At 39.6% G+C, this 26,061-nt stretch overlaps 1 protein-coding gene and 1 non-coding gene across 5 annotated transcripts in view; both read right to left on the reverse strand.

Annotated features, from left to right (window-relative positions):
* Fam83b (family with sequence similarity 83 member B) overlaps window positions 1-24,723 on the reverse strand; it is an 82,273-nt gene extending 57,550 nt beyond the window's left edge. The window contains exons 1-3 of one of the 4 annotated variants that reach the window (XM_074081880.1): window positions 24,606-24,642; window positions 16,414-16,484; window positions 3,236-3,747 (exon numbers count right to left, since the gene is read on the reverse strand). In XM_074081880.1, coding sequence (XP_073937981.1) covers window positions 3,236-3,691 — 456 coding nt within the window. In that variant the 5' untranslated portion in view covers window positions 3,692-3,747; window positions 16,414-16,484; window positions 24,606-24,642. Of the gene's footprint in view, window positions 1-3,235; window positions 3,748-16,413; window positions 16,485-23,875; window positions 24,368-24,501; window positions 24,514-24,605 lie in introns of those variants that run through there. The other 3 variants (XM_074081879.1, XM_074081882.1, XM_074081881.1) reach the window with 3 other exon arrangements.
* On the reverse strand, window positions 14,419-14,533 carry LOC141425994 (U5 spliceosomal RNA). The gene has a single exon (XR_012451108.1). It is a non-coding gene; the product is annotated as a U5 spliceosomal RNA (small nuclear RNA).
* Window positions 24,724-26,061: the final 1,338 nt, after the last annotated feature.

Here is a 26,061-nt window from a genome sequence, read left to right on the forward strand (position 1 = left end):
TAAGATGAGTTCATGGTAATTAGGAATATATGCATATATCATCTTAGAAACACTTGTTGACAGACAAATAATTACCTGGGAAAATTCATGCTAGACACTATCAGAGTTTATCAAGCTGACCCAAAAGTAATTATAACAACCACACAGTGAAATATAGAAAAGGTTTTAAAAAATTGCCAGTCAATTAAATATATATTTCTTCAGGGCACATGTAAGATAGTATCTATAATTGGATTTTCCCAAAGGTAAATTCTCAAATGAACAAAATAAGCAAATACACAAAAGGCAGTGAGGAAAAGCTTCAAAACAACTTGTAAGTGACAATTGGCAAAAATAAAATATGTAACTAAAAACACTACATTTTTAAATATTATAAGATGGTATTCTACCTATAAGTACAAAATGACTCAAAGATTGCACCTCTTAAGCTAAAAACAAGAGTTTTGTAGTGAAATTCTAAAACGAAATATTTCAGGAGCTGTGTTCAGCTTTCATGATTTAAGATCACAACAGGGCATTTCTTTTCACCACTGTCTTATCTCAAGGGTAAACAGGACAATGAAAATGGTCTTTTCTGAGATTCCTCCTGGAATCCTTGCTGCTTCCTAGCCCTCACCATAAAGTGTTCTGATGTTGATTACCAAAAGAATCTCCCTGAGACATCGGGAGGCAAACAACTTTATTCTACCCATTAAAATCTACCTTATTCCCACATTTTGTGAAAAAAAGATAGTCCCTTCATAATGGTGTGACAATTCATTGAGTTATGAATAAAGGGAATTTATCCTCTGAAAATGGTTCAAAAAAATAAGTTTACTAATAGGCTTCCATCCATTCTGAAGGGTAAGAACACAACACGACTTTTCTTGAGCACATGGTATGAAAATCATGCTTAATCTCTAGAAAGCATTGTGTTTTGATGGGCTTTTATTCATAATAATATATGTTCCTTTTTGGCTAGCTTTATTATTTATTTAATATTTATTTGTTTTTGAGATAGGGACTCACCATGTATCCCAGATTATTCTTTAACTTGCAATCCTCCTGTCTTTGCCTCCTGAGTGCTGGGATTACAGCCATGTAACATGACACCTGGCTAATATTTGCTCTTATTTTGTCTAATTATGGGCTAAATAATCATCATTCTTAAAAAAGTGATTCAATAAAAATTTCCCCAGAGTATTGTATCCTTCAAAAACTTTTAAGTAGATGTAGTGGCATATGAAGAAACTTCCAAAATACTTCAAAAATATGTGTTCCATACATACACAGCTTATTTGACCTCAATATTTACTGTACCTGTATCAAAACTAGCCCATGCTTCTGAAACAAAATTATCTGTTATGATTCATATATAATTGTAATATGCTCAATTTATAAGGTCAAATAATTCTCTTTAAACTCAGCTTAAATATGTGTACATAAATTTAATGTAGGTAAAATTATTTCTCTTATTTTTATGCTACTTTGATTTTATGGAAGAGAAACAGAACATTACATTGTTTTACAGTAGGGACTTCAATTTCCTTTGCTTACTAATTCAAGTGGGAGTTCCCAGTAGACAATGACCAGGTAGAGGATATTACTTTAGAGGCTCATTAAATGCACAGTGCTACATTAGAAAGGAAAACACATCAAAAGACCATGACTCATGTGCAGTTTCCAGTGACGGCTAGTCCAAAAATGTATGCTATCACCTGAATCATGTCTGTTGCACATGAGAGCAAGCATGCCCTAAAGGAGTCTGGTTGGGGTGTAGGCTGATGAGCGCACAACTAAGTTGGCCCAGTGATAATCCTGCCCTGTCCTGATACTGGGTGCAGTTGTCCTTCATCACTGTGGTTCAGAAGCACATGAAGTCCCCTCACAGAAATTAGCAAATGTTCGTACTTGTATTTGTTATTTCGCCTTTAAAAGGACTTATCTGTAGTTTTCAATTTTCAGTTGTTTTACACAATATTATTATGTAATTTGCTCCTGGAGCACAAGATAGCAGAGTCCTAAAAATACTCATGGCTCAATTCAGGAAATTGAACTCATGGTTCAATTCATTCAATAAATTTTGGTCACCTACTATGCGCCCGATTCTATTGCTAATTTTTAACAATTGGCATAGACTAGTACCTTCATTAATCAATGCAGTACTGTTCGAGGAGTTAACCCAGCTAAAAAGTCAGGTTATTTAAATTTAAAAGGCTTTTTTTGGTGGGGTGAGTAATCATCTTACTCTTACAAAGCCTATACTTGACATTAGCTCAGAACATTGTGTTCCCTAACCCGATTGTCAGGCTTTTAGTCACCTATCACGAAAATTATCCTGTCACTGAGAACCTTACATTTCCATAGCTCATAAAACCATTCTTTTCCAAGTGTTTTCTCTCTCACTGATGTAGAAGAAAGTAATGCCATGTGTATAACCTTCCTAAAGTCCTTCTTACATATAAATCTCTATGTCATATGGTTTCTGTAACTAACAGATACTTCATAGTTAAAAAATCATAATTTCTTGTCTAAACATTTTAAAACTCTGTGTTGAGCTTGGGAAATTGTATTATAGACTCCAGACTGCCTTCCATGGTGCTCAGTACATTTTTTCAAAAGAAATGGAAAAAAAAATACTCCAAATAACTTATTAATTGATTAAAAGAACATTTTTGCAGTTTTATCTGAGCTCTGAAGTAGGATTTGTGAGACGTACAAACCAATATAAATATTCGATAAAAAGCAGCCGGGCCTAAAAAAATGCCCTTACCTTGGAATATCACACTATGGGTTGACTTTACAGTTTCCCCACAACTCAGAAAACAGCTAAGACAGACCACTGTTTGTACAACAGCACAAACCATTTCTAGAGCCAGAATCAGTTCTTAGTCCTGTTGAAACCAAAGAAAAGTCACCAGACCCACTAGTACATCTCTTTCCAGAGGCTAAGAAAATTTTAAATGCTTTCAACTCATGAACAAGTCAATTCATCTTATTCCCAGCCCCCATACCTTAAAGTCAAGGGTAGAAGTTTTTTGGGTATATTGTGAAGAGAGGTGAATCTCCACCTTCATTGGCGACCTACTGCCACTCGCAGATAGATGTAAGATACAGGAAATACAACCTTCCCAATGTGTCTATAGATATGTTCCCCGAAAATAATAGGCACGGTTCGTTCCTACTTTCATTAACAGTACTAGTCAGTGTACTTTTCTATTTCAAAGTTTTCATTTCAAAATAGAAATACTATTACCTTTCTGGCTTCTTTTATCATCTTCCGAATAGTTTCCTTTATTGTGAGTAGGTGTGCTCTTGGTGGGTGAAAGAGGAGGTCTATGTGAGTGCCTCCTAAAAGTCCAGGCATCACATATGGCCAGCCTAAATCAAGATTTGGGGCTTCCACATCGGACTCGATGGGCCAGTAAGTCCCTGAAGATGAGGTGTCATCAAAGGAATTATCATTGCCATGTGCGGTACTTTGTGCAACCTTCTGGACGTTTTTTAAAATATAATTAATTTCTTCCTCAGCTAGAAAGTCTGAAACTCTTTCCTTGGCAAGAAATTCTTGGTAAGCTTCTAACCCATGTTCAATCAGAGTATCAACGGCCACTCGGTACCATTCCTTGTAGTGAGGCTCAATGTAGTTGTCAGATTTGCATTCATCATTCAGTGAGGAAAGCATCGACGAGGTCCCCATGTTTGCAAGCATTTGACAAGGGCACTGTCAAATGTCCATTTATGCCGTGGTCAGAGCTATCTGAGTGTCTGAAAAGAAGAAAACCGAGATCAGCTAGAACTTGGTATTCAGACATATTTTATGAGACATGTTAACTGACATTTTCATGCTTGATCATTTGTATCACTAATAGTTCAGACTGACATACATTTACTCAAAATGACATTAATAGCCCCATAATTCACACAGCTATCCAAAACTGGTCAGAAAGACTTCCTTTACAATTGCTATTGGGTTTTCCTTTTTCAAGGCATTTCTACTAACAGTTTCTTACCTAATGCAACACCTTTCTCCTCTGACATCCAGAAAATTTTCCTTAACTCAAATCTGGGGTTGCAGTGGCGATAGCAGATTCTACAAGCCCTTTTGGTTTTTGTTTTAAAATAGAAAACAGTTTTTGCTGGGTTAGTCATTCATGTAAATCTCCACTGGGTATTTATTATAACTGCAATAATATAGATGAACAATGGACAGAGTCTTCAACTCTAAAGGAACATTTACTGTCTTATCTTCCTAATATTCCTCCCTTCTCTTAGAAACAGTAAGCTTGGGAGACTTGTTTTTCTCCCACTGGGTCTGCTTGTTCATCCCCCGCAGCCTTCAAGACTATGTGTAGAATAAACTTCAAACAAACAAAAATATAGTAGATGAAATGTAGAAAAGCCCCAAATACATGTTTTCTAGGAATTTAATAATTAGTTAGAGTAGGTATCAAAATGTACACACAAAACTGTTACCTATCACTTTAAATAAAGCCAGATATTACTCAGGACCACAAGAGTGTGTATTCAAACTCATGAACTAATTAATGCCTGCAGTCTGTGCTTTAGGAATAAAAGCAAGCAGAGACCAATAAGGAAAAAAGGAGCCAGTCCTGTGCAAGAGGTAGGCTCACCTGAAAATGGGACTATGAGTAAGAATCTGATAAGCTGGAAGGAAGAAATATTTTCATTCCATGCAAGACTAAAATAAGGAGCAAAAGCACAGAACGCAAATGAGCATGGTACATTCAGGAATGGGGGTGGGGGTAGCTTGGTATGCTGGAAAACAGGTTTCTTTGACTAGGAGCAGGAGATAAAGTTGAGCAGACAAGATGGAGCCAGGTACAGAAGGATCAGGGGCTTTTCTTGATTCAGCAACATTCATTCGTGTTAAAAACAATTAGTCTGGCAGTATCTGAGACTGGGGGAGACCTGAGGTTTGGTGACTTGACAGCCTACAGGTGATGGAGAAATTTAAGACATCAAAGGTAATTCAAAGATTTCTCTCAGTAATACAAATCTGCCTATCCAAGCTCACACTCCCTCCCTCACAAGGCCTACAAAATGGTTTCATTCGATCACTCACTCACTGCTTCACTGTATGAGATACTGGGCTTTATCTCAGTAGATAAGGGACTTTCAGCCTTCTGAAGTCATGATTTCCACTGTGGGGTTCAAACAAGATACAAACTCAGTGATGTGCTACAAGCATCAGGAAACTGACTTGACCAAGAAAAATCTCTATCGGTGGTGGTGCTCTAATTTAAAATTTCCACTTAACCCATCTTCTTCAGTCTCAGACCTACCAAAATTCAAATCTGACTTGGGAGGGTAAACCAGAAAGCCATTACCATTTTTAACTTACAGATCACAATATGTAACAAAATATGAAGGGAGGACAGCAGAGTCATAAGGTTTGAGAAGGCACAAGAATTGAAAAGACCCAGCATCCTCTCAGATAGAATAGAAACACAGAAGACACTGGTGCTGCCCCTGTCAGCTTAGGGTAGATAATCCTGTACCATTCTTTTGCTCAGAATTCTTACAAAGAAAGTCTGTCTAGAAAGCCTGAAGACTGAATGTGATGCAGGAATAAAAACAGTGCATGTTCTTTTCTGCCTCCTGGAGAGCTGTAGGCTTGAGTCTTGAGTCCTACCTTGATGCAAGCCTATGCAGGTAGAATTGTTCCTGAATGCCAGCTCCATGAACTAGCACCTAAGTTCTGTGGAAAGCAAACTTCCTGCCCAAACGCCACACGCAGGTAGCATGGCAGAAACATACCGTCCTCTGAGGGCAAAAGGGGGAACCATCTACCTCATCTTTTAGGGTATAAACTATGATTTGGAGAAATAAAATTTGTTCCTTTTATTACCTAATTAAAATAAGTCTACTGACCTGCCCCAGGGACACATGTGAAAATGTTAATTTCTCAGTCATTACAGGAGATGCCACTTTTTCCCAACCTCATTTCTTTCAAGTTCAATAGTTTCCAACAGAAGAGCTTTGCCCACCCCCCACCCAGTGCATACTATCTAGAGGTTGTTGTGAGTGTGATCACTTGCAGGGAGGGTTGGGTAAAGAGATCAGAGATTCTGCTACACACACTGCAGTGCTCAGGACGGACATCCACTACAAGGAACTGAATGGGCCCAAGTGTCAATAGTGCCAAGACTGAGCAACGGTCACATTGCTCCTTCACATCCATGTGCTGTGTGTGAATAGGGTTTGTGTCTCAAAGGCTCAAGTGCTAGAAGGTTGATCTGCAGTAGATCAGTATTGACAGTGTTGGAAACTTTAAGAGATGGGGCCTGGTGGGAGGTGATTAGGTCATAGGGACAGAAGGAGCACTACACTCACGAGAGGATGGATGTCTTCCTCAAGAGCCTGGGTGAGAAGTGGAGTTTGAGTTCTGGTGCTCTGCCACGTGAGCCACACCTTTCGTCCACTGGGTTCTGATCATTTTGGAGATGGGGATCATATGAATATGTGCCTACGCTGGCCTTGAACTGTGATCTTCCTGATCTCAGAGAGGAGTACAGGTGTGAGCCACCAGCACCCGAGTGGGGTGAGCTTTCTTGAGACTGGAGTGCAGAATGTGGGAGTGAGTTAGTTCTCATGGAACCGGGTTAGTTACCTTGAGCCTGGGTTGCTATAAAGCAAGTCAGCCTCCTCTGTCTGTCTTTCTCCTGTACCTTTCCAGTACTCCACCTTGAACTGACACAGCACAAGGTTCTTCCAGAAACCAAGCAGATACCAGCACCATGCTCTGGGTCCTTCAGACAGGTGAGCTAAATAAACTGCTCTTCTTTATACAATACCCAATCGCCAGTATTTTATGATAGCAACAGAAAATGAACTAAGACAATATGATGATCCTTCAACATTCACTAAAGTTCTCTTTTGCATGTTATGCTCACTTTTAAGAAAGAACCAAAGTTGTTTTCACTTGACAGAATAAACCCATTATGTGTAAGCTACATCTTCCTAAGGTTTATTAAGTTCTAGTTTTCGTTTGATAATTCCAATCCATGTAGGAAGAAGTATCCAATAGTTACATGAAAAACACATCTATTATGTGTAATTGTTAAAAGTGGTAGGTAACTACAGGTTATTCACAAAAACTCCAAATTTTCTGGTCACATTTCTTTTTTTATTTTTTTCTTTTTGGTACCTGGGTTTTGAACTCAGGGTCTATACCTTGAACCACTCTACCAGCCCTTTTTTGTGATGGGTTTTTTAAGATAAGCTCTCACGAACTATTTGCCCACGCTGGCTTCAAACCACCATTTTCCTGATCTCTGCCTCCTGAGTAGCTAGGATTACAGATGTGACCCACTAGCACCCAGCTTCTGGCCACTTGTTTCTTAACTTTGAAAATCTAACTTTTGAATTCCCATAACATGTGGTGTAAATGACTGTAAACTGTTTGAAAGATAAACATGTATTAAATGCTTCAAATATATTATTCACTTCTGAGCATTATCTATGCAAATAAATATTTTGAAGCTGTAAAAAATCCATTCCTGAACTCTGTGCAAAACTAAGAAATCAGAGATCAAAAAGACAAAAGCAAAATAAAACCATGAAGTTATATGAGAACTTAATTATGAAGAAAAATGAGTTGAAAATTTAAAAAAAAAGTGAAATACTATGGGTGTAATCAAATACTCAATCCCAGAAGGCATGCAGAAAAACATAGTGTAGGAAAAATATTATCAGTTATGCTTATACTTTTGCTCAGCCATGAGCAATGAGTTAACATATAATGTACAAGAATAAAGATAATAAATGCACCTGATACTGTCCAGGAGAAAAGCTATACTTTGGCCATTGTCTAGTCATACTGGTTTATCACAAGAACTGTTTACAAGGAATACTTGTGAAGGAAATTTCTACAAACAAATGTTAACAGAGAACAACAGGTTTTTGTTACTTGCATAAATAAGCATTTCAATAAACTAGCACCTGTGCTTAGTAACAGACTTACTATTGCACCCTCAGGAGTTTCACTGAGCATCTGAAAAGTTTTATTAGAGGACAAAGTTAATTAGGTGTGGCTTTAAACTTATAAAACTAAGCACTGTTTTATGAATAACTACTAAAACTCTTAGGAAGTGTATATATATATCCTTTTACTGTGGAGTTAATGAGAAGATAAAAATTAAATCTCTCTGTGATATAAAGTTGAATAGACCACTGGGGTTATCTACCAGGGAAGGGAGTCCTATCTTAAAAAGCCATGCCTCAAAAACATTATAAATTGTTTTTTTTTTATATGGAAATTTCAGAGTCATTTGTTGCAAGTGAAAATTCCAAATGTAAATTGTACAAATACAAAGGGTATAAAATGTATATACATGTCAATGTAAAGCACGGTAAAATAAAATTTTTAAAAAGTGGGTCACAGAAAAAAATATATTTCAACTCATAGGCTGCTCTGGAAAACAGTTTGCCAGTTTCATTTATAAAACTAAACATGAAACTAGCATGCATTATAGCAATCATAGTCTTCAGATTTATTCAGGAAATATTAAAACTTATTTTTACTCCAAAACTTTTCTATGGAACATAGAACATAGCAACGTTAGTACAGCAAAAATAAACATAGGAAAACTGGAAACAGCCCAAATGTCTCTCTCCACAGGTGAATATTAACCTGTGGTAAAGCAGTATTATGGCATGCTTCTAAATAATAAAACGGACTACTGATCCCTGCCAAAACCTGGACGAGTCTCCAGAGAATTATTCTGAGTGAAAAAAACACTAGCTCTGAAAGGTTACATGCTATCTGCTCCATTCTTGAAATACAAATGAAGATTATGTGAGTGACTGCCAGGGCAGAGGGAGGAATATTGCAGGGTATGGGACAATGTGACTATAAAACGACAGGAACTTTGAGGTGCTGGAAATCAAGTCAAGTCTGAATCTTGACGTATCAATGTTAACACACTGGTTGTGATGCAATATAATAGTTTTGTAAGATGGCACCACTGTAGGGAAACCAGGTAAAGAATAAAAAATGTTTCTGCATTATTTCTCTCAACTGAATGTGAATTTACAATTATTTCAAAATAAAAAGTTTAACCAAAAATCATTTTCATGAATAACTTCAGAAGCCTTAAGTAGAGAAAACAAAACAATTTGTAGCACAGATGACAGCTCATCTATAGGGTCAAAGAAGTCTTGCTTCACCAATTATCACGAGCTCTTGCACAAGTTACCTATGTCAACAGGTCTCACTTCACAGATTTGTATGAAGAAGGACCATAGTGTTTACCTCACTGGGTCATTTGAAGGAGCACATGAGGTAATGCACTTCAAGTGCTCACTTTTAACATCACGACTATGTTCTTATGACTACTCTACATTTTCACAATCTATTGCAGTGTAATTGCTATAGAAATACAAACATATTTGATCATAAGAGTTTTTTTTAAGGTTTGGAATGTTTTTGGTCATATCATTAGGAATGTCACACAATTTGGAAATACTTCATCACCTGTGGAAACAAACAACCCAACCTAGTCTCAGTTTGTTTTATAGTTTCTTGTCTGAAATGACATACTGAAAACACTTCTGAAATAATAGATTGGGGGAAAATGTTCAGAAGAGGATTTACAACTTAAATTACAAATAGCCTAAGGCTATAATTGCCTAGATGACCCCAATTCAGGATTCTGAAAAAATGCAGAAAAGGATCACAGTCTTGCTACAGTTCCTTCCTCAGCCAATGTCTTAGGCTACACCTCAACTACTGAAAGCTTGTTATGGGTCCTATACTGAAGGCTTGTTAGGACATGGTGAAGTCCTAATGTTCATTATCCATGAGGGTAATCTTACCTAGAAATAAGATCTTTAGATTTGATCAGGATGAGATCAAGTCAGTTCATGGTGGGCCCTACTCTAATACAACTGAAGTCATAATGAGGAAAGAGGAGACACAAAAAGGCACACTGGGAGCCTCCATGTGACCACAGACACAGAGACTGGAATGCCAAGAATTGCTAGTAACACCAGAGATAACAGAAATCTTGGAACAGATTCTTCCCTAGAGCACATCAAAGACAGCCTGGTTCTGAATGTCTTTATTTTGATATCACTTCAATGTCTACTTTACAATCATTCAAACACTGACAAAATATTCCTGAATCAGCCTGTTTTGGGGTAATTGACTTTATAATGGGTATCAAGATGTCTACAAATACAATGTAAGGAATGCTTTGTAAAGGATTGTTTCAAAACATCTGCTTACAAAGTCGTAATCCATGGTCACAAGAGTTGAAAATCATGATCTCTTAAGACTGAGCCACCAAGACTGTCTTCAGATTTGATAACAAGAAACTTAGAATGACAAAAAAAGAATTAAAGAAGCTACAATTAAATCTAAAACTTATTATAAAACTGAAACTACCAAGTATAAGTTGATATCTAATTTTGATATCCAAACTCATTAAGATTCTAAGTTGGCTTCATAATTCTACTTACGACAGAACAACCCAAAAGCTCAGATTACACAGTACAACTGTCATCGGGTGGAGGAATACATGAATGTATATGGCTCACTGTCACAGGGAGCTGGATGCAAACACCTCTATCAACAGCAGAATTCCTTGTCTTACTAAGCTCATGAAAAGGTCAAACCCAACCACCTCAAAGTCATCTTGCAAATCCCAATGAAAATTCCAGTTGGTCAGTTTTTGTTTGTTTGTTTGTTTTTTGGTGCTAGGGTGTTGAACTCAGGGCTTCACACTTGCTAAGCAGGTGCTCTACCACTTGAGTCACACTGCTAGTTCTTTTTACTTTGATTGTTTTTGACATAGGGTCTTTTTTTACACCTGGGCTGGCCTGGACAGTGATTCTTCCTCAAGTAGCTGTGATGACAAGGGTGCCACCACACCCAGCTTTTACTGGATGAGATGGAATCTCAGGAAACTTTTTCCTGGGCTCTCCTTGAATTGCAATCCTCCTATCCTCTGCCCCTCTAATATCTAGGATTATAGGCTTGAGCCACCACACTCTGCTTTAATTATTTAATTGCCTTAATTATTAGGTAGCAATATCACTTTCATACCAACATAATTTCAGTGTTTATTTACAGTTATTCAATAAGTTTGTCATCACTTATCTACGCTACAGCAATTTCAGGTATCAAGGGAAAAGGCTCCCAATAAATCTTAATGACACTGTCATATTTATTACTTGGGAGTACATATTGAGTAATTACCATCAGCAAATTTGTGGAAAAAAAGCAATAAACTATTTACTTAGAAAGTAAACAAATTGCAGAAAATTTCCCTATCATGGATTAAGTTTCACCTAAAAGTTACCCTCACCTAAACGATTACTGAATAGCTGATTGGCATCCCAGAAGAGACAATGAATGGGACACAGTCCTTCTGATGGAGTCATCTGGTGCTGTGCTAAAGTGCTCCACTGTTGGTCTGACTTTGATTGATAAGTGCAGCAATCATTTCAATGAATAAAGGGGAACACACTGATAGAGTGTGCAGAAGTGGGTGACAGCACATTTGTTAAGATGCCAGAATAAATGCTCAAAATGATGTCAAAGAGGTGAAACAACAATTCAACATGAACAGTATTACATTCCAGTTTCATAAAATTTAGAGTTGTGAATTTACATCAAAAGTTAACTGCACGGTATTGTCCAAGTTTGGGCCCATGATGTCATGAAGACCAGTTGGGAAATCAGAATGGTTCAGAGAGAAAGAACAGAAAGTGAGATGTGTAAAAGTAGACTTCCATGACATGAACTGGGGAAGCACAATTACTTTAAGGACCAAATGATGACATGGAAATCAGCTCAGCGGCAGGATGGGTACAATGTTCCAGGTGTTAACTCTGCTCTTCCACTTCTCAGTTTTGAGACCTCAGTTCAGTTATTTAAAGTCACTAAACCTCATGTTGTTCTCCAGGAAAATGCGTAGAATTAACAGATTCAACTCAAAGGGTTTCTATGGAAACTAAGTGACAGGCAACTCTTCAACTTTATGTCTGCCATAAAAAAAAAAAACTGCTAAAACATTCTCATGTCATAATCTAAAGTAGGGTTTTATTTAATAAGAAAGCTATGTAGCCGAGTGCCAGTGGCTCATGCCTATAATCCTAGCCATTTTAGGAGGCTAAGATTCATGAGGATCATGGTTCAAGGCTACCCAAGGCAACAAGTTTGCAAGACCCCATCTCAATCAAAAGCCCTGCACAGTGGTGCTATGCCTGTCTTCCCAAGCTACAGGGAGACTGAAATCTAGATGGAGGTTCCAGACCAGCCCACAGCAAAAAGTTTATGAGAACCATCTCAATGGAAAAAAAGAAGGTGTGGTGGTATGTGAGTACATCCCAGCTTCAGAAGCAAGCGTAAAATAGGAGGTTCAATGTCAGGCAAGCCTGGGCAAAAAGCAAGACCCTGTCTTCAAAAATAACCAGAGGAAAAAAAAGGGCTGGAGGTATTGCTTATGCAGTACAGTAGTACCTGCCTAGCAACAGTGAAACCTTGAGTTTAAACCCCAGTACTGCCCCCTGGCCCCCCAAAAAAGCCATGTAAAAATTGAATGCACATCTATTTTTCTCTAACCAAGTCCTTTATTTTGTATATTATCAAGCAGATGACACACATTTTGGCAGAATCTTACAAGTGAACAAATTGTACTCCTAGGGCATTCTGCTTCAAAATCCAAAAATAGCATTTATTTTGTGTGCCAAAAAGATCTGTGATGTTCACAAACTTGATTGAAGGTGAGGAGTTGTTTATGAAAGTGTGTTCTACACTGGTGTGGTAAGAAACTACCTACTGTCCCTCCCCCAGTTTCTCCTGAGTCAGTTTTCAATGGTCACCTTCATCTATTTCTGCATTCAATTAATAGACCAATATATTAAGTTGAAAAAAAGAAGAAGAAGGGGAGAAGGGAACAAAATGGACATATAATGGTGGGGGTGAACTTGTTCAGGTGAAAAAATAAAAAGGAAGGAAGGAAGGAAGGAAAGAAAGAAAGAAGGAAGGACAGAGGGAAGGGGAAGAACACATACTGGCAAAGTTAAGCTCCTCATTTCACAGATGAGAAAGGTGAGGCCTATCAGGGGCCAAAGGCTCAAAGAAACACAGTGGAATATGTCCTGGGTCAGGACTCGGGTTTGTTAGCTGCCATTTAGAGTTCTCCCACAGTCCCAGACTATCCAAACTCTGAAGCTGTGTAGAGCCGAGCCACACCTTCTCCTGCTGCCTTCTCCTGTTTCCCACAGTGCTCTGCCAAGAGCGATCCTGTAATCTGGACAGATCCACAGCCTCTCAAACCCTATGGCCTTAGACAAGATTCTGGTCTTTGCATTTGGACCCAAAACAACTTACCTAAGACTCATCACTTTCCCCTTCATTTTATAAACTCACCAAAACGATAGTTAGAAAGACCCCCAAGAGATCACATTGAAGATACACACACCCTTTATAAATAATGGAAACTGTAATAATACCACTTCTACACTGGGACATCTTGATGGAATTTAGAGAATGAAATATTAATTGCTCATCTTATGAAAAATTTGCCTCATAACATGAACCAGTTAGACAGTCTCAGGGGCTTGGAGAATGTCGAGGATTACTTGTCAAATTCAAGGAGGTCCGCAGGGATTACAGTGAACACATGTAGAACACAGTGCTGCATTTTGATGGAACATTTCCTTCCTCTAAGCAGATTTATGGTTTTAGCTTTTACATTTTGGTCTGCAATTCATCCTGCAGTATTTTTATATGGTGTGAGGTAGGACCTGCATCTGATTTTCCATAAGCACATCCATTTGTTCTAAGACTATTTAAGACTACATTCTCCAAAGCCATGGGGTGCTCGGATGCTTGTTTTGAGAGTTACATTAATAAAGACAAGATGAGCTGTTTCTGGGTTCTTTCTTCTATTCCATGGGTCTCCTTGTTGATCCTTATGTCAGTATCATGGTCTTAAGCCTCAAGTCACGTAGTATAAGTTCTCCACTTTGTGCTTCTCTTTCAAGATTGCTTTGGCTATTCTAAGCCCTTCACATTTTTATGAACATTTTGAAATCAGCTTGACAATTTGCACACAGGTTTATTGTAAAGGCTACATCTTAGGAATAGCCAAATGGAAGAGATGCATAGAGCAAGGGATGGCAGGGAGGGAGGATGGAGAGGCTTTCATGTTCTCTCACAGGCCCGCTATCCTCCCGGAAAGTCAGTGTGCTTCCAACAAGGGAGTGTCGGCTTTACTTTTTGTTTTGTTTTTTGTTTGTTTGCAGGCTACAACAGTATAAAAAGAAAAATTATAAGTGGAGAAAATCCTTCCAAAAACAAAAGGAAAACAATGAATATGTATAGTATTTTGCCAAAGGAAAAAGAAAATGTAAAAAAAAAAGAAGTACCTCAATATTTATTTATTTATTTATTTATTTTCTTTTAGCTTTGCTAAAGCAAAGCCTCAAAAAATTATTAAGACCTCAGAATTGTTCCTCTCCACGGAAATCTTTAGTAAAAGGCGAAAGATTTATACGATCTGAAGAGAAACCAGAGTGTATCTCAACATTTATTTTTAACTTTAGCCACCTCTCTTCTCATTCATTTAAAATTCTACACATATATAGCGCTTCAACAATCCTCACAGGAAAATACACAAAGAAGTACAGACTATCCAGAGACTAAAGCTACTTGAGTATAAGAACCATAAAGGAATAAAATTAAAATAATTAGATGCCCCTCACTGGAGCTTGGCAGGAAGTATACTAATCATCGCTAACTCCCAAGGGCTAGCACCCCACCCATTACACATTTGCACAGCAGTGCCCTGTGTGCACCCACTTCTCAATCTACGCATCCTTCTTGCACCCTCTCTACCAGACTCCGAGCTCTTGATGAGGGCAGTGATGGTGTCTCCTAGCATAATTCTTAATGCCCAATCAATAATTAACTAACAATCTAATAATATACCTCCTTAATAATGCAGGTAACAGAACGAGAGTCAATGAAAGTAGGATGAGCCAGGAAATGCTTAGGGACACATTTAAAGACTTAAAATGCCTGTGCAGAACTTTTTAAGATTCAAGCGTACATTTGTTCATGTTAAATGGAGGTTAGTGTCTTGGTACATAAGACATTACTCATTTGTAAAGAGCTTCTGAAAGAATAATTAGAAAGATATGGAGCACTGTAAAAGTAGTTAGGTGAACTGATAGAGCTATATATTTATAAATAGGAATTTCAAGTGAGAACTTGTCAGAAGAATGGAGATATCAAGTATCTTTGGGGGATTCTCAAAATTTGTATTTTTCATTTCTTAATTACATTAAAGTCATTCTGCAGTTTTTGTTCACTTACATTAATCATAGTGAAATAAGGTTCTCAGTCATGTTTTTCAGCACAAGCAGGGATACAAATTAGCTGTAAAGCAGGACTCATTTTTCTTGTATTTCTGGTATTGCTTTTGTTTTGGATAAACTTATTTCAACAAGAAGAAATAATTAATTGGGCATTTAAATTAATTATGATTATGGATGGAGGATATCACTAAAGTGACACTGGAGTAAGCTATATACTCCAGAGAAGCCCCTGGGAAGTTAAGACTATATTTTACAATGTAATGAAACAGCATTGTGAAACTTAACTTTACCCAATAAATCATTTGGCTACAACACAGATGTGGGCTTCAAGAAGGATCTCTCTCTCTCTCTCTCTCTCTCTCTTTCTCTCTCTTCTGTAAAAGCAGGTAATCTTGCAACAGGATAAGGGTGCCCTCTTCTTGAAATCACCAGATAGATGTGGAAATGATTTTTAAATAGTAACTATTGTCAGTGCCAAGGTGAAATCATTGATGATGTACCCTGAATACTGGGCTCAAGGAAAAGCTAAGAATTTCTCTCAAATTCACCAAAGCCACTTATTTTCTTGCTGTAGGGGTTTGGCTGTGGGGCTCTATCTTCCATCTTCTGTCTCATTGCTGTTCCCAGAATGAGATTGGCCAGGTTAGACCCACAGATGACTCCCAAACCCCCATACTTCTCTGATCCCCTAAACTCTAGAGCCACAAATTTGCTTGGTTTGTGGATCCCTTCCCTGGATGTCCAGCAGGGCTTCCATCTTACAGTAAACATCTCTGTTAACCCCCACCTCAGGATTTTCACACTGCTTGCTCCATCTGCCTGGAATGCTCCATGTTTTCATTCCTTTCTTCCTTACCTAGATTACTCATGTCGTCTCCTTAGAGAGGTCTTCCAGGCAACTCATTATAAAGAGAACCTGCCCTCTCTGCTCTGCTTACTGCTGTCACATACCTTATTTAACTTATAGTACTTACTACGTGAAATACTGACTTTTCTAATTTTGTTTGCTTCCGGTTGCCTGCACTGCTTCACTGGAATGGAAACTTTTTAAAGCCACCATATTGGTGTAATCTAACTTACCAGTGCTGGATCAGTGCTGTCTTGGATAAGACCTACATCCTTGTGTAAGAGTGTCTTCAGTTCTGCACTCCCTGTGTAATTATAAAGAGGAAATAACCAGCAATCTATCTTCTTCTATCTCTTCTCAATTTTTTTTGCCCTGTCCTCACTTTCACACACCCAGCCACAATTCCTCCAAATGTCACAGGAAGGGCATACAGTTAAGGACCTTTCAACCTTACTTTCAGAGAATTCATAAAATTTAGAACAAAGATATATTGAAACAAAAACACCACAGTCAACGGGTGCCCCTGAAGTTAAATGTCGAAAATATGTCGTGTGCACTCTTGTCCCACCTTTTGAGTTAATTTAAGGAAATAAAAAGCCAGTTTTGATACATGTTGACATTTACAGAACAAATACTATAAGAAAACATCATAAATATATGTTCCAATATGAACCCTGAAAATGGTGTTCAAAATACTTTTAATAGGGGCAGTGCACTTTATCTATGAAAGTTGACAAATAACATGTGTTTAGAAAATGTTTTTTGCTTAGCTGTTCTGGGTACTGTTATCAATAGGGAATGTGCTGCCTTATGTGCGGTGATGGAAAAGCAATCTCCGACTATTAAAAATAAGTTTAAAAACAATATTTTTGGGCAAATTGTGTAAGGGAGACAAATTTATTTATTTAGAATGCAAAAAAGTATTAAATAGTAATAATATATCTAGCCTGGAAAGACTTTAGTTTTAACTTGGGTAAAAGGCCAGATAAATAATAAGAGTCTCTAAAATAAGTCCAACTCCTCAGCTGTTGCCCTTAGGACTCATATTAAATCAAGCTTGCTGAGATAGGTATGAAATAGTTGAAAGAAAATGTTTTTCTTTTTACTCCCCACCACCCCAGAAACTCCCAACACAAAAATCTGATTGGAAAACTACCCCTCACTAGCTCCGATTTTTTATTCTTTTCTAAATAACCTCCTTCATTGGCTCCTCTCATTTATTTTAGGCCATTACACACATGGAAGTCAGTAAATAAGGTATAAATAATTTAATGTGTAAATTGCAGCCTTGGTCATATAGATAGATTTGTAGGCCTATGGATTTTAATGAATGGCAAGCTGGGATCCTGACTACAGCTAACCTAGGGACTGTAACACAATGCTGAAACAGAGCTGATGTTTACGGGACTCTAGTCACAGAGTCCTGAACCACACCTGAACTAGAAAACACACCTAAACTAGAAAATGCACCTGGCAGCTGCTCTTTCACTTTCATTTGTCCTTAGGCCTGGGTTGGTGTAACACTGAGGGAGAAGGGAGAGTATGACCACATGCTGTCCTGTGACTATGCTGGTTACTTTCTGCTTTGCACAATCTACTTATGTATGTGCAAGTGGTTAAGTCCTGCTTCTTTTTTTTAACTCCTGCATAGCCCAAAGTTCTAATAGATTTCAAAGGCAAGACTCATCTCTTTGTCTCTCAATTTAGCTTTTCCCAAAGAGATATGGCTATATCATAGCTATGTCTACAACATTACATATTCCTAAATGAAAACACCTTGGCTGTTTTCCCATAGTGCCATGATTAATTGTGTTATCTAAAACTATCCATTTTCTGCTTCAGTTTAAACTCTCTGCTATACAAGAAAATTATTCATACAAAATGTCCACATAATAAACTGAATTATCTGGGGGAGAATCACATGACTACGCTATTACATTGAAACAAAATACAATTGGCTTGTCTAATTCAAATAATCAATGGTTTTCAAAGCCATTTCTGGGTGACACATCCACACACCAACTTAGGGTGTTCAAAGGCTCCTGCCTCAACTTTCTGGAATCACATTTTGGACCTATTGACCTTGGAAAGGTTTTACTCTCTTGTTCTTTAAAATTCTTATTGTACAATGGTATTTCATGCCTGTCATCCTAGCTACTTAGGAGGCTGAGATTGGAAGGATCACAGTTCTAATATGGCCAAGGGGAAAAAAAGGTCATGAGACCCTATTTCAATGGAAGAAAGCTAAGCCTATTATACCAGCTATGGCAGGAAGCTTAAAGCACAAGAATCATATCCAGGCTGTGCTAGGCATAAAGTAAAACCCTATCTCCAAAAAGCCAGAGCAAAAAGGACTGAAGTCATGGATCAAGCATAGAGTACTTGCCTCTCAAGCCTGAAGGCCTGAGTTCAAACCCCAATACTGCCAAAAAAACAAAGTTATTATAAGTCTTCCCTATCAAGATGTAACATGCTAAATGAGAGTGATTCTGCTCTACAAAGCATGAAACTGTCAAACATTTTGAAGACCCTACAATAATAACTGGACTCTGAATCATGGCTCTGAGTATAAACCAAAGGTGACTGTCTTCTCAGACAATACACGGAGATATGAGTATATATAAATTAGCATAGTATTGCAGAAATAAATGCTGTTGGAATAAAGTACATTTAATATTATTTCAATGTATGTGGACTGAGTTTTTGCTTGACATTAACAGACATACACATTGAAGATGTATACTGAGATTTTGATTCTCCTCATTAGTTTTCCTGTTGTGACATTCTTAAAAGAAGTTTCAGCTGTGAGTGCAAGTGGCCTCCATTTGTCATCTGACCTCTGAACAGCCTGGACTTTTCCACCTAGACATAGACATTCAAAATAGCTTTCTTTTGATAGTTCCAGTCTTTAATCCATAAACTGTCAAGTATTTCAACTTTCTGTACATTGTGCTATCAGCTTGCCATGTAGTTTCAAGCATTTGAAATATTTTACTGTCTTAAGTTATACACTTATTTGAATATTATAATGCAACTTTAAGTTCTTCAAAAGTGGAAAAATTAGTCTTGATTTTAATGATGTTAATCTCATAAACTGGATATAATTTAAGCAAAGATGGAAATCACTGGAGAAGTCAAAAGAAGCCCATCTTTAGTTTCTATCAGAGATCACTGTACACATTCTACTGTGAAAGGAATAAGTTTTTAAATATTCAAAGTGCTAGAAATGCATTGTTGAACACTGTACTTAACATTCAAAGGGTAATTGCCAGTTTACTCTATAATGTAATTTAGAGATTAGGGAATTCCCTTGTAATATGTTTATTATTTGATCTCCACATAATTTTATAAATTTTCAGAAACACACAGTGAATGCAAAACTCTGCTGATAGAGATGACAGCAAAAAAAGAAATATAAATAAATAGCTAAACAAGTGGAGAAACAGACACACAGCGGTAGGAAGTGGTAGAGAAGGAAAAAGAAATGAAAAGGTTGGAAATGAAGGTGAGAGGAAAGAAGGAAAGCAGGAGAGGGAAGAGAAGAAGGACATAAAGAAGGCAAGGGGGAAAGGAAGAAGAAAGACCAGAGGGGGCTAGAAAGGAAGAGAAAAGGACAAGAATGATGAAAAGAATGAAAAGGGAGAAAAAGGACAAGGAGGCTGAAATTGGAATCAAACCTCAGAGGCCCCATAAAGTTACTCTTAGCTAGTTTGTGCACTTCTCTCCCAAATAATTTAAAAGTGACATTTATTTGAGGAAAATACACAATTCTTTTTAAAAATCAGAAAACCGCTGCTGAACGAGACTCTTTACAGCAAGGTGCTGTTAAAATTAAAGTCATCCTTGCTGTGTTTATCTGTAAATGACAGCCCAGACAAACATCCCACATCAGTGATCCAATCACAAGTATTGAGTAGAAGACAACTCTGCCGTGCTTTGAAAATGACTTTTGCTTCCCCAAGTGAGTAGTGTTTATACAATCAGAAAAGCAACCTGATGTTAAACAGAGAGCCAAAAACCTTTTGAAATGAAAATATGACAACAGAAGCTGAAATAATGAGCTTCCCAGGGAGACTATGGGGAAAACTTAGCACTGTTTTATAGAGACTGAGGGGAGAAGAACTTAGTTAGCACTGTTTTATTGGATCCTCAATAAGAAGCGATCATAGAGAATTTCAGAGCAGGTTGGGACACAGGAGTGATCATACAGTTTCAACCTTTTACAACAGCAGTGCAGAGACCTGAAAAGTCATTATAATTTAAGTGCTTTATTCAAAACCATGACTAACTTAGATCTGCTAGTGCTCAAATTCACAATCAATGAACACATACAATATCTGCCAGAACCCTCGTAGAATACAGAAAAAGTAATCAATGAATCTGATGCATTCATATCTGTGTGTACTTATGAAGTTTTTTTAGGTCCATAAACTATGATGTTTTTGGGATCCAAAACCAGTGTCTTGTTACTTCCCTATCCCCAGAGAGAACAGATTGCTTGGCACATATGGGAGAATATTTTTAATAAGTGGATAGTGTAAAAGAGCACAAGTTTTAACCATTAGGTGTCATCACCACTGCAAAACATCTGGTATAAGCTCTTTAAAATAGGTCCAGGCACACAGAGACTGCACGTGACCCTCTGCCAGTGTTCAAGAGAGGTTGGCCATTACTACTGCACCTTCCCCAGTCATGGACAAGTCTACAAATTACTGTACACACAGCTCAAAAGATAACTATCTTATGCCTTTAGGGGATGTCTGACCCCACTTTTAAAGACAGCATGAAAACAGCAAAAAAATACAAAAGCGTAGTGATTAGAAGTCCCCAGAAGAAAGTTTCCTCATTTCATCCATGGTTCAAGAATATTCCACAAATTTAGATCATCTCTCTACCTCACTCACCTTTCTCAAGCATCACAGCCACTGAAAACACCTTTTGTCTCCCCCTAACCCTTACCTTCTGTACACTGGCCCTCTAACTCAGTACGCCCTCTCCATGCACCTTCCACTGGATCCTCCCATGACCCTGAGCTCCGGTCTCAGCAGACCACAGCACCCAGCCTGCCAATGGCTGGCAGTGCCCTCATTCCTGGCATCTCTGCTCCACTCCTGCGGGCTGGGATAATTCAAGATGGTGCCCGTGTACATCTGACAACCTCAACAGGCAAGAAGGTCCCTTTGAAGATTCTAACATGTTTCCTCAGAGAAACTTTGGTAGCTCTGATTTTGATGGAGTTTAAGTGCCGTCGGTACAAAATCTTATCCATGGCATCTTTAAAACTGTGCTCTGCTTATAATTCTGTGCTCATGATGAGAAGGGATGTGTTCTGATTTTCAAATGACAAATTCACCAGTCAGTCCTTCCTCCCTCTCTCCCTCCCTCCCTCCATCTTTCTTTCCTTCCTTCATTTCTTCCTTTCTTGAGTACCAGCATTGAACTCAGGAACTCATACTTTACCAGCTGAGCCAAGCTCCCAGACCTTTCGCTTTGCGTTTATTTTTCAGATACTGCATCTTGCACTTCCAACCAGCTTTGGACTGGACCAACAAAGTTCTAAGACAGATTCCACTTCCAGATTAGAATTTAAGTACATTTCAGAATTAACAATGACACTGTATTTAAGAGGTCTGAATGGTGAAACATCCCTGGGATGTTCACATTTTGCAAGATGTAAAGGGACAAATATGCAGACTCACCTAACTAGCTAGACAAGGACAACTTGTAATTTTACAAATAATTAGTTAAATTAAGCTAAGCGGAGCTTTTTTAGAAAGTCGCCTCCAACAAGATTTAGAAGAGGAACTAAAGCAGATACCTTAAAAGCAACTGAGGCCAATAGGAAAAGGGGACCAGGAACTAGAGAAAAGGTGAGATCAAGAAGAATTAACCTAGAAGATAACACACACGCACAGGAAATCAATGTGAGTCAACTCCCTGTATAGCTATCCTTATCTCAACCAGCAAAAACCCTTGTTCCTTCCTATTATAGCTTATACTCTCTCTACAACAAAATTAGAAATAAGGGCAAAATAGTTTCTGCTGGGTATTGAGGGGGTGGGGGGGAGAGGGAGGGGGCGGAGTGGGTGGTAAGGGAGGGGGTGGGGGCGGGGGGAGAAATGACCCAAGCCTTGTATGCACATATGAATAATAAAAGGAAAAAAAAAGTAAATCCTAGTAACACTAAAAAATTTAAAAAAAAAATAGAAGTTAATAGGAAAAAAAAAGAGGCCTGTTTTACTGAGGTCACAGTTTCACCACAAGATTCTACAGACAATGTTTACATCTTGCAAAACTACATTGTTTAATGTAGCTGGATAGAATGCGCATAGATGAGTTACTGCAAGGTGAGTAAAACATGGTCAAAACAATACTCAATATGCCAGGTGCTGTGGCTTATTCCCATAATCCCAGCTACATAGAAGACATAGATCAGGATGAGCACAGTCTGAAGGCAGCCCAAGCAAATGTTAGCAAGACTCCATGTCAACCAACAGCTGGATATGGTGAGTCATGTCTATAATCCCTGTTACAAGGAAGGCACAGGTAGGAGGACTGCAGTCCAAAACTGGCCCCAGACAAAAATGCAACACAGTATCTGAAAAAATAACTAGAAAGCAGAAAGGACTAAAGATATGGTTCAAATGGTAGAGCACCTGTCTTGCAAGCATGAAGCTCTGAGTTCAAATCTTAGCATTGCCATAAAGCATAAATATATGTATTTATATATTATCTATATCTTTATGCCCATTGATATACCTCTAGATAGAGCTATACCTACAGAAATCTATATACCTATAGCTATAGACAGACTCCACGAATGAGCATCCGCTGCAAACTGTGCGGAGATATAATACGATCAACATACACCTGGAATTAGTTTAGCCAGTTACAAAGCGATGGACTTAAGAACATAATCAGGAAAGACTCCACTGAGCCAGCACCAGGGGTGTGGCTTGTCTCTGTCTCTTTCAGCAGCTGTTGGATGGTGAGGCTTCCCACAATAAATTCTGAGCTTCTGGAGTCTACAGCTTGCCAACTTGAGAAGCAGACACGCCCATGGCCTCCAGTGGGCTCTGTGCAGCAGCACTTTGAGGGATGTGCACCCCACGGGCAGCCCCAAAAGCAGGGAGAGAAGTAAGCCAGCCTGTGAGGACGCCTACCATCCTGGGAACTAGAAGAAGATAAAGAGAGAAACAAAGACCCACCCCTACGCCTTGATTCAATGTTTCACATCATTCTCACTGTTTAGTTGTTTTACCAAACAGACCAGCCTTTCTTCTCGGTCCTTTCCTCACCTGTCCCCTTTCCTCCTGCCCCTCAGCACTGAGTCAGTATCAGTCATACATTTCCTTGGGGCTCTTCTGCTTGTTGGGATGAGAAAGGGAAAGAAGGGAGGTGCCTGCCAGTAACTTGACAAAGTATTTAGCAAGGAGGATTTGGAACTAAGCTGTTGGGAGAATAATCGAACTTTGATTACTTGTCACCAGCCTACCTTTTCATTGGTGCTCTGGTCGCTTGAGCTCTCATCTCTACTTCTAGGTCAAAGACCCTTTAACCTAAAACTTTATCACACCAAGCATGGCCCGCACGCTACCCTGCCTTCCCATAGCCTCTTCCCTGTAAAGCAACTATTGTTTTCCCATACCCAGGATTCCAGCAGCTGACACACACATCCTCTGCCTCCTCACTTACCTTATACAGGTAACATGCCACACAGAATAGGCCTAAAGTCTCCAAGCGCCTTTCCAGGAGCAATCTCTTAAGGTCACCACAACTTACAGCAGTGGTTCTCATAATCAGTGTGCCCCACGATGACCATGTCAGCTAACCCAGGACACAAACCCACACTCAGGCCAACTCAGATGGGGAGAGCACAGGTCTGCACCAACTTGCAGAAAGAAACCGAGTCCTTGGAGAACTCTCTGCATTTCCAAGTTGTGCTGGGCCCTGGAGATGGGAAGGACATCGCGCGGCTTGGCTGCCTAACCTAAGCGCCCCCACATTTTCCGGGTCCCCCCTGCAAGTCCGGTTCAGTCGCCCACTTCCACAAGGCTCTTCCCAGACCCTCCCTTTGAACTTCCTCTCCCCGGCCCTGTAGGCAAAGGAAAAAGAGGAACCAAATGCAGAGACCACGATGGGCGGCGCCTGTTCTCTGGCCCCGAACTTTTCAAACTTTCCAATTCCCTCGCACCAGTGATCCAGAGAGGAAAGTGGAGACTGGAGAGCGAGCTCTGCTCCCTGGAGAGCTGCCCAGCCAGCGCGCACGGCCGGGGCGGGGAGGTGCGCTCTGGGGTTCCGAGGGTGCGGACCCCACTCACCGCAGAGCCCCGCGCGACTCCCGCGCACCCTCTGCCTGCCTGCCGTGCCCCCCCCCACAGCGCCCCCCGCGATTCCCCGAGCGCCACGCGCACCCCCGACTCACCGCAGAGCCCCGCCGCGCAACCGCGCCCGCCGCCCTGCGCGCCGGGTTCGCCTCCCAGGAAGCGCGAGAGAGGTGGGAGGAGGAGATCGGCGCAGGGAGGAGGGGGAGGAGAAAGAGGGAGGGAGGAGACAGGAGGGGGGAGGAGAGAGGAGGGGGAAGGAGGAGAGGGAAAGAGGGAGTTACCTGTGCGTCAGGTCGGCGCAGCGAAGCTCAGGACCGCGCCTCCCCGGCCCTGGGTGCGGAGCGCAGATCGGGCGCGGGCACGAGTTGCAACAAGTCCCAGGTCTTGGGTACGCCTCGGAACCTGCCCGAACTGAGAAACCTAGCCCTCTGCCAGCCACACACAAAGCAGCCCAGCTCGCCCGCAGCGATGCCAGGCAAATGCAAGTCCAGACACCCGGGCTGAAGAGCAGAGACCCCAGGACAGGACGCTCACCTGGGAAGAAGGTGGACCACAGCACAGGACGGGGGCTCCATCAGCTATCCTGACCCGGCTCCAAGTCTGGGAGGCTTCAGGGCTGGCAGGGTTCCTGCAGGGTTTTACCACCCTTGAGGGGGCTGGACGCATTCAGTCCCATTCAGCGCTGGCGGACCCTTGTACAACTATTCCCCTACCTGGAAAAGTAGACGAAAATGTCCTGCATTTACCTTTTTATATAAAAGAATTTGAGATATCATCAAAGATTTGGTACCGACTTTCAACTGTCCTGGTTACTGTCTTGGGAGGAAAGGACACTGTTGAAAATCGGGGTGGATGTATACGTGGAAAGCAACTCCCTCCAAGGGTATTTGGGGGCATGCAAAAAATGCACCCTAATGTCTACTTAGGGAAGTAGACATTATCACTTGATTTTAACAAAAGTTACAAACAGTGAAAAATAATTTTTTATTCCCTTGCCTATATCCCAGTGAATGTCATGAGTGTTTGTAATAACTTGTGTAATCACGCAGCCTTCAAGATAATAGCCTCTTGCTGTAAATGTTAAAAATTCAGCCTATTATGGAAGGCATATTTTAAGCTTCTGGCATGAGAGATTTAAATTGTCATAGAACAAACTTGAGCCTTCAAATTTGAATTTCTTCAATTTGAAATTCTTCAAATTGGAGAAAATGTTAAACTGTTAAGATTTGAGTTAGGCCCTGACTGGTGAAGTGAGTTAGGAAAGTGAAATTTATGGTCGAGATACTGAAACATCCATCCCAGTCCAGGCCAAAGGAGGAAAGTAAAACCGATTTCAGGATAGGACAAACCGGAGCTGTCAGATCGTGGAATCTGTACTCTATAAGTTTCTTTTCTTCATAAGAATGTAGAGAAATGTCTTGCCGTAACTTTTCATTTTTTTCCCTTTGACTCCTGCTAACTTCAATGTTTTCACATTTTAATATTTCTACACTCCTGGTCCTCATTTTTAATATGCTGTCATTTGACTAGGTTAACTCCTGTTCTCTGTTACCT

The sequence above is a fragment of the Castor canadensis genome, chromosome 8 (assembly GCF_047511655.1).
Source record: "Castor canadensis chromosome 8, mCasCan1.hap1v2, whole genome shotgun sequence".
Classification (NCBI taxonomy): Eukaryota; Metazoa; Chordata; class Mammalia; order Rodentia; family Castoridae; genus Castor; species Castor canadensis.